This window comes from Mus caroli, chromosome 5, assembly GCF_900094665.2.
Source record: "Mus caroli chromosome 5, CAROLI_EIJ_v1.1, whole genome shotgun sequence".
Taxonomy (NCBI): Eukaryota; Metazoa; Chordata; class Mammalia; order Rodentia; family Muridae; genus Mus; species Mus caroli.
The window spans coordinates 108996218-109006275 of NC_034574.1; the positions used below are offsets into that span (position 1 = coordinate 108996218).

The 10058-nt window shown below is 46.2% G+C and overlaps 1 protein-coding gene across 1 annotated transcript in view; it reads right to left on the reverse strand.

The window, feature by feature from the left end:
• Tmem233 (transmembrane protein 233) overlaps nucleotides 1-10058 on the reverse strand; it is a 45705-nt gene that overhangs the window by 3646 nt on the left and 32001 nt on the right. The window contains exon 2 of the mRNA XM_021161757.2: nucleotides 9812-9948. Coding sequence (XP_021017416.1) covers nucleotides 9812-9948 — 137 coding nt within the window. The remainder of the gene's footprint in view (nucleotides 1-9811; nucleotides 9949-10058) is intronic.

Sequence of the window (10058 nt, forward strand, 5' to 3'; positions counted from 1 at the left end):
AAAAAAAAAAAAAAAAAAATTTAAAGGCCACATAGAGGTAATGTCTGGGGATCACATTGTATGTTTATTTTACTTAATGGGAAATCCACGCTGTTCCACAAAGGATAAGGGCCACTGTTCAGCTGAAGCTGGAGAAGCCGGCACACTCAGGCAGTGGAACTGACCGTGGACAGGAACCTAACTCTAACTCTCTTCATGTGAGCCCAGTGAGCGTGGTGTACAGGCAGCCAGCGAGCGCTTGACACAGCCAAGGACTTCAGCCTCCAGCCCTTTCCTGTCCTGGGAATTGTTCAGGGGTGTGTGTGTGTGTGTGTGTGTGTTTGGGGCCGATCAGATCTGCCCGAGTGTGTAAAATGGCACCCTCCTCTGGAGACTTCCAAGGTGAAGTTTGATTACGCTCAACACCAGAGAAGATGTAAGATGAAGTTCCTCAGCTCCACTTGGTCACCCGAGAGCGCCACACTTGTGGAACAGGGCGGTGACTACCTTGATGCTCAAACTTTGTCACGCTCAAGTAGTATGTTAACCAAGGCTGTGAGCCTGACCATGACAAAGGGTGGAGGAGGAAGAGGAGGAAGAAAAGGAAAAGGTAAAGGAGGAGGGAGAGGAGGAGGAGGGAGAGAAGGAGGAGGGAGAGAAGGAGGAGGGAGAGGAAGGGGAGAGGAGGAAGAGGAGGAGGGAGAGGAAGAGGAGGGAGAGGAGGAGGAGGGAGAGGAGGAGGAGGGAGAGGAGGTGGAGGGAGAGGAGGAGGAGGGAGAGAAGGAGGAGGGAGAGAAGGAGGAGAAAGAGGAGGAGGGAGAGGAGGAGGAGAAAATGCAGGAGATGTGGAATTATTTTAGAAACAGCAATACACAAAGTGTCAGCAGGTGTTTCAGGCTGTGGCAGGACCCCTGCCCTCGGGAGCTGCGATCCCCTCAGCCCTTGCAGACAGGAGCCCTTACCTTTATTTTCTTTAACATCAGATTTTGATATAAAGCCTCAGAGTTTCTCAGACTTTCTTGAGTAATAAGATTATCTTTTGTTCTAATGGATAACTCCTGCTTGGTCCTGGATAGCCTAGTAATGCTGGGTGGTTGACATGGAAACCAACCATGTGATGACCCGTCAGTAAGCCTTCAATCCTATCTCTTGGGGTTTTTTTGTTTTTGGTTTTTTTGGTTTTTTTGTTTTCTGTTTTTCGAGACAGGGTTTCTCTGTGTAGCCCTGGCTGTCCTGGAACTCACTTTGTAGACCAGGCTGGCCTCGAACTCAGAAATCCACCTGCTTCTGCCTCCCGAGTGCTGGGATTAAAGGAAGGTGTGTGCCACCATGCCCGGCTCCTATCTCTTTTTCCAACCTCCAGGGAAGGGAAGAGAGGCTGAGGCTGAGCTAATGTTATTTCCTCATGCCAACAGTTATGAAACCCCTGCAACCGTTCAAAGAGGCAGGGTTTGAGAATCTTCTAGATTTCCAACAGCCTGTGCCTGGAGGAGGTTGCACACAGAGAGGCAGGGAGGCTCCCACACGGGATGCTTATGAGTACTCCTTAATGATGGACTCCATCGCAAATAAGTACACATTAGTGCTTCTGTGAGTTCTAAGAGTCAGCTACACACATGGGCGGGGTCTGAAGAGGGGCCCTGGAACTCTGATTCCTAGGTGTTAGAAAGTCACATTTAATCTGAGGCTTACCTCCTGATTGGGGGTTGGGGGGAGAGGGTGAGGCGGTATCTGAATGGCAGGGCACCCAGCTGGTGTTTGCTGAGAACTTCTCATTGTGTGGGATATTCTACCAACCTACATCTGATTACAGAAGTGCACAGCTTTGAACATATTAAAAAAGAGAGAGAGAAGGAAAACATGTTTTTATCTCCTCTGCAAGGCATGTAAACAGTCTGGCTCTATGGCACACACCCATGGGTGAGAATGTTTTTTCATTAAGTAAAAACTGTAAGACGGTAGTTCTGTGATGTTAGAATATTTCGGATTAATCTCCTGTGAGATACTGCATTATTAATTAATTAATTTATTTATTTATTTATTATATGTAAGTGCACTGTAGCTGTCCTCAGACACACCAGAAGAGGGCATCAGATCTCATTACAGATGGTTGTGAGCCACCATGTGGTTGCTGGGATTTGAACTCAGGACCTTCAGAAGAGCAGTCAGTGCTCTTAACCACTGAGCCATCTCTCCAGCCCTGAGATACTGCATATTTTAAGATCACCCCAGGGCTTGTCTGGGACCCAGAGATCTACACTTACAAGTCCCCTGGCTGAATCTGTCTGAGTGCTCAGGGTGCTTTGAAAAACAGGACCACCAAGAACAGCCAAACCTTGCTTGAATCTTCAAGGTGATTAGGAGCAAGCTCCACCCTGAAGACACAGTGTCCTGGGCAGGAATATACATATGTTCAGGATGAGGAAAACCACCTTACTCATCTCTACGACTTTCCCGGCCCCTCGAGGGCAGAAAAGTCTCTGACTTTGAGAGACTTCAAGTTTCTGATGCTGTTTGGAGCAGCACCATCTGACAAGAAGACATTGTTCTGTGCAAAATAATGAATATTTGCATTATCCTCATATCTTCTGAATTTGATGACATGAAACCACTCCCCCAGCACCATGTGACTTGCTTAGGTGGTCTGCAGAATTGGATGAGAGCTTTGTGTGAGTTTGGTTAGAGACTATTGTGATTTGGGACTGTTTAAAGATAAACAATAGACATCGGCCATTTGAGTTCTATTCTCTGTCTTGATTATTATTTGAGAATTAAAAACTAGCTATTTTATTACTACTACTAGATAATATTTTTCAGTGCTTGGGACCAAACCTTGGCTCTCAGTCACACCAAGCTGGCATTTTATTACTGAGCTATATTAATTAAAAACTTTTTCGAGATTAATATTCTTTTAGTACTTTATTTGTCTTTTAAAGATTTATTTTCTGTATATGAGTACACTCTAGCTGTCTTCAGACACACCAGAAGAGGGCGTCAGATCCCATTACAGATGGTTGTGAGCCACCTTGTGGTTGCTGGGAATTGAACTCAGGACCTCTGGAAGAGCAGTCGGTGCTCTTTACCGCTGAGCCATCTCTCCAGCCCCCAGTAATATTTACTTGATTATTTTTATTTATGGATGCGTGTGTATTCGTATGTGAGTTCAGTGTTCTCAGAAGCCAGAGGAGAGCGTCGGGTCTCCTGGAGCTCGAGTTGTGGGTGACCCCAGGTCTGTTTGCTGTGGTTGCTGGGAACTGGACTCAGTCCCTCTGGAAGAGCAGCAAAGGCTCTTAGCCTCTGAGGCACTCTCTCACCCGTTTATCATCAGTTTGTTAGATTTATTTCCTTTCATTTTCTGAACATGGGTATTTTACATGTATATAGGTATCTGTCTTGTGCACATGCTTGGTGCCCTTGGAGACTGGAAGAGGGCCTCGGATCCCCGTGACCAGAGTTACAAACAGTAGAGCCACCTGATGTGGGTGCTGGGAATTGAACCCAGGTCCTCCGAATGAACAGCCAGTGGGCTTAGCCACTGAGCTATCTCTGCAGCTCTCCCTTGTTTTATTTTGTTTTGAGAAAGGGTCTCTCTATTTAGTCCTGACAGTCCTGTAGACTCTGTCTACATAGAAACCAGACTCCTGAGCTGGAGAGATGGCTCAGCGGTTAAGAGCACTATCTGCTCTTCTGAAGGTCCTGAGTTCAAATCCCACATGGTGGCTCACAAAATAACGAGATCTGGCACTCTCTTCTGGAGTTTCTGAAGACAGCTACAGTGTGCTTATAATAATAAATAAATCTTTTTTAAAAAGAAAAAGAAACCAGGTTCCTACCTCTGCCTCCTCCTGAGTACTGGGATGAAAGGTGTGTGCCACCATGCCCTTGGTTTTGTTTGTTTGTTTGAAAGGCAAATACAAACATTTTTTTTTTTAAATCAGTCCTTTTCTTTAGAGAGGAGTTTTGAACTAAACTCAGAAAGTTCCCACGTTTGTGACTTTTGCCTCACCCAGGCCTGTTGTTTTGTTCATTCAGATTTCCTCGCCCTTCCATGAAGTCCTTTCGGACTCCCAAGTTGTCACAACAGAGCCTGCTGTGGGGACACATGCTAGCCCGTAACCCTATTCCCCTCCTTGGCATTATTTCCTTAGAGCAAACTAGGACAGCGAGCTTGCTGAGGTAAAGGAAAACTGACCACCCTGCTAAGGGCCACTCTTCGTGTGCCTTGGACTTTGGAGGAGGAAGGATGCCAGGGTCGCGCCACCAGGCTTCTCTTAAACACTGGGATCAGGGACAGAGTTCAGAGCTGAAAAATTGCAGATGGGCTCACATCTGATTTATCCAGTTGAAATCCTCTAAATGTTCGTTGGATGACAATATCTTTAAACCTTCCCAACCCGTGCTTTAATAGTTCTACTATGCAATTTAATTCTTCCAAAGTAGGGCTGGGATATTTTATCTCAAAGGATTACAGAGAAATTGGCTCTGCTATTCAGCTTATTGGGAGATGTAATTGATTTCTATTCTCTCTTTCTCTCTCTCTCTCTCTCTCTCTCTCTCTCTCACTCACACACACACACACACACACACACACACACAAAGAACAAATATTAAAATATTAATTTATTTGTGTCAGGGTCTTAGTACATAGAGTAGGCTGACCATCATTCTTGCGAAATGCTATAGATCATTTGAGTTTCTCCATGGGATCCTAACTCTGGGAACCCTCTTTGGTTTTCTTTGATAACTTGGAGAGAAATGTAGCTAGAAGGGCTCTGAACTTATAGCTAGGAAGACAATTCTAGCTTCTTTTGCAGCTGGGGATAAAAGAGGTCTGGGAACTTAACAGCTGGCTCAGATGGTCTGTGTGTTAGCTCGAGGTTTTATTTTGAGACAAGGTCTCACTATGCAGCTCAGGAACTTGATACGTAGTACAGGCTGTCCTTGAACTCACAGAGCTGGGCTTCAGCACTCTGACTGCTGGGATTACAGGTAGACATTACCAGGTCCGAACTAGGATTTGAATCCTGGTAAAAACCTGGGGCCTAAAGCCATGCTCTAACCACTGTGAGACACTACTCCGAGGAAGACAGAATGGAGAGGTAGCCTCCAATTCATAATTCATATTTGTACTAGGAAAGCCTTAACCATAAGTCTGCACACACCAATACCTTGTCACAACTGGAGACATTTGTATTATGAATAGCGGATGTCCTTATGCCATAACTTCTGGGTTTCTTGGTCAAGAAAAACTTGCGTGATATTTTAGGGAAAACACCTTATTTTTTAAAATGTGTGCATGTGTGTCTCTGTGTGTGCATGTGTGTAATACAGCAGGTGCTAGTGGATGCCAGAGGCATCAGATGCTCCTGGCGCTGGAGTTACAGGCAGTTGTGAGCCACAAGGTTCCCTTGTGGGTCCTGGGAACCTAACTCAGTTCCTGGCTGAGGGCAGGAAGCACTCATCACCACTGAATGTTCTTGCCAGCCCTGACAATCTTATGTTCGAAAGCTAAATGTTTACCTCAGAATGCCACGGTGACAGGTTCCAATCTGCAGGTGTGGTTATTATTTTATGCTTGGGTTTTGACCCTTATTTTGGGTTTAAACAGTGTGATGGTTTGTATGTGCTTGGCCCAGAGGTTGGCATGATTAGAAGGTGTGGCCCTGTTGGAGTAGGTGTGTCACTGTGGGTATGGGCTTTAAGACCTTCATCCTAGCTTCTTGGAAGTCAGTCTTCCACTAGCAGCCTTCAGATAAAGATGTAGAACTCTCAGCTCCTCCTGCACTCCTCATGCCTGCTTGGATGCTGCCATGCCCCCACCTTGATGATAATGGACTGAACCTCTGAACCTGTAAGCCAGCCCCAGTTAAATGTCCTTATAAGAGTTGCCTTGGTCATGGTGTCTGTTCACAGCAGTCAAACCCTAACTAAGACAAACAGTATAGTTGTCAACATCTAAATTGGATTTCTAATACCTTTTAAAAATGGGATCAATGTCTGGAGGGTTGGTTGCTCCCTTTAGAAGGGTTCACCACTATCATCCTTTCCCGTCCCACCCCCTTACTGTTTCCTAACCAGGGCACTACATTTGGGTATGTTCTCTGCCTGACCCTGACATCTGTAAGCTTTGGCCCTGTCTCATTACAAACCTCACAGTGCTGTCACCCCCATGAATGAATGCTGGAGTTGACTGTAAAGCCAGAAGCGTTGATATCTGTCACTGGGCATCCCAGAAAAGGAGACACTGACAGACAGGTAGTGTGAGGTCATAGTGCAGAGACAGAGACACAGCTCAGTGCTTGCTGTGTGAGCATGATTTCAGATCTCCTACACCAACACTAGAGCCAGGTATGGAAGTATAAGTCAGTCATTCCAGGGCTGAGGCTTCAGTGTCTGGATTCTTTGAGAGACTCTATGTCAAACAATAAGGTGGAGAGGTGGGCTGGAGAGATGGCTCAGCGGCGAAGAGCACTGACTGCTCTTTCGAAGGTCCTGAGTTCAAATCCCAGCAACCACATGGTGGCTCACAACCATCCTTAGTGAGATCTAACGCCCTCTTCTGGTGCATCTGAAGACAGCTAAAGTGTACTTAGATATAATAATAAATAAATCTTAAAAAAAAAAAGGTGGAGAGGTGATGATCCTACCATCAACCCCTGAGTTCCACGTGACCTGCAGAAGTGACTCCATCTGCACACACAGATACATACATGTGAAGTCCGTGTGCTTGTACGCACACACACACACACACACACACATACACATGAACACACACGCATGTATGCACACATAAACACAAGTCCAGTACAAAGAACTGCAATGAAATACTATCTTTTCTGCCAGCCATCTGTAAAACTTTAGACACATTACTTTGCTTCTTTGAGCCTCCACCTCCTTCTCTGTAACACAGTACATTCTCTCCTCTTGAGTTGTGTGGAGTGGTTATGCAAGCTAGCCATGTGAGCACTCTGAATGTCACCTGGTGTGTGACAGAATCTGTGCCGGTGACATTGTGAGTCTCATATTGCTGTCACTATAACCCACCTAGCTCTAAAGTCTGAGCTGGGCACTTTGTGTTTTCCTTAGAAAGGAAACCAAGACTGGCTTGTTCCTTCCCCCAGGACACTGTCTTTTGAGCTTGGCTCATGAGTACACAGACCTGAACCTTCTTCAGTGGACTCTTAACAACCCAGTCCCCTCCTGCCACAAGAGTGACCATAACTTTAGTAAGGGATCTGCATGTCCAATGCATTAAGAAGCAGCCACTAAGCTGCACCCTTTCTCTGTCACCTACTTAATGTGAACCGCAGCTGGGGGAACTGAAGGCTAATAAATTTAAACAATTGTTCTGGGGTAAGTGGGAACCTAGGCCCAGGTAGTTTGGTACCAAGCCTGTGCTATTTACTAATGCTTCATATTTCCTTACACACACACACACACACACACACACACACACACTTTCACTCACATGCATGCACATATGCACACATACATACACGTGCACACACATACATGTACACACACATTTGCACACACATACATGTACACATACACCTATACACATACACATACAACATATACATACAACATACACACATGTGCACACACACTCATGCACACACACATGCACACAATGTACCCTCATACATACATATATACATACATGCATACGCATGTACACACAAACATACATGCACACATACACGATTATACATATGTGTGCACACACATACCCACACACATATACACATGCATACATTCATACCCACACACCCACACATATACACATGCACGTGCACCTACACACATAAACAACCTACACAACGTGCACACACATGCACACACACATGCACACACACATGCACACAATGCACCCACACACATATACACACATGCACACCCATGCATACACACACGCACAGACACACTCATGCATGCACACTCATGCTCTCTCACACATACATACGCACACACATGCACAGTCTTCTTAAGAATGAAGTCAGGCATGTTCGCATCTGTTCTCCAGTATTCTCATTGTCCCCCTTTCCAGGATGACATTTCTGCATTTCACTGAACTTGGTGACCCCAGCGTCATCTAAACCAATTCTGAGTTCCCTTTGTTCTTGGACACTGTCACCTGTTTCCCCCTCGGGACACTTTCTGTTAGGACCTGGGCTCTCCCATGTCTGCCTGGTCCTCATCTCTTGTGGATCTGGTTTATCCCATAGGAAGCTGTTCCCCTGTGACATCACTTCCTCTCAGTTGTCAAGGCTGGGCCGGCTATAGCCAGATTAAGGACCTGACCTCTTCCCTTCTCCACCACAAAAAGGTTGGTGTTCTCAGCCTCAGGGGCAGAGTGCTTCGGTCCAGGATGGAGGACGCATTAGTTACCCAGGAAGAAAAGCTATAAGATTCTCAGCACAATGGATTTAGGCTTCTCATTTCTGGGCCTGGGCTGTGTGCCATGTGGCCTTTTCCTTTGTCAGAAAATGGCCTTGATTCTGTTGGGAAAAGTTCACTGCAGCTTATTAGAGAAGTCAGAAAAAAATATGTCCAAATCCAGAGAGAAACATCACCGTCCCTCTCCCTTTGAGAGGAGGGCTCATGGGTAATCGCAAAGCACATGGCTCTTCCGCCCTTGAGCTGAGAATTCGATGAGCCCAATGCAAAGTCACGCAGGATATAATTTTACAGACAAGTGGTGAGGTAGTGAGACGGTTATTAGAACGATCCTGGATGTCCCATGTGTACCTTCACATCTCCTACCCTCTGACAGCCAGGTGGGACCGTGTGACAGGCTTCTGTCACCTAATTGTGAGCCTAAGTGGGATTCGCTCAGGCAATAGGAAGTCCTATAGTTCTCTGATCTTCCCTACTCCCTGCCTTAGCCTGACGTCACTTCCTGCTCTAGAAATGAAGGTTGGAGAGGCATAGCCCACAGATAAAAATACCCATTTCTGTAAATAAGATTTTACCAGGACACAGCCACAGCGATTGTCCCCACACACTCTGTGGCTGCAGCTGTGTCCTGGTGGCAGAGCTAAGTATTTGTGGTGAGAGAGACCATGTGGCCTGCGAGGTCCAGAATATTTACCACCGTGCCAGAGTGATCCAGTTGCAGCGTGTGAGGACAGGCCCTGGTGCCTCAGATCGAGGACCGCCCGGTACACTTTACTGGGGAGATTTGCTGATGAAACTTTGCTTCTGGGCGTACAAGAACAGTTGGGTTCCTACAGCTTGGGTCAGAACGAAGGGGACGGTAACTCCATCCTTGTTGGAATGTCCCTAGTTCATCTTCAGAGGGCATTGAAGGGTCAGATGTACCCCTCGGGCCCGGGTCTGATCGTCAACTTTCATATTCTACTTTAATGGTTTTGTGTATATGTGGAAACTAAGCAGGAAAAATTGGTTAGGGTCATTCTGCAGATAAACATGTCAGTTATGACTCAAGATGGGTACAGTCATGTCAAGTTCTTCTCTAGATAGGACTGCTATAATACAGCTGAGTTATTGATAGTCTGGGTCTCAGAGTGCCTGTGTGGGAGAGAGAGAGAGAGAGACCTTGAATATGCCCTGCATGGTCTGTGTAACAAGAAATATGAAGACCCTGCCCTTTTTTTTTTTTAAATTCTCAAAGCCTGTATTAACCTATCTTAACGGATCCATTCAGGAAAAGCTCCCCCCACCCAAAACAGGGTTTCTCTGTGTAGCCCTGGCTGTCCTGGAACTCACTCTGTAGACCAGGCTGGCCTCAAACTCAGAAATCCACCTGCCTCTTCCTCCCAAGGAGAAAAGCTCTTACTAGCAGGAGGGGTTCGGGGCACCCACTTACTTCCTGGAGAAGTGCACCGCACAGGAGACGCCGATGATAACGAGGCCGATGATGATGGAGGCAATGGCCACCCACTTGGCGTTCCGCCCCAGCCTCCTGGCTCCTTCATAGTCTCCATCATTGTAGCTGTTCAGAGACTGGGGGACACAAAGGAAGAGCCGGTGACCACAGACACTCTATACAGAAAGGCATGAGCCTTCTCAGGCTGTCTTGATAGAATACTTCTTCTTCTTCTTTTTTTTTTTTT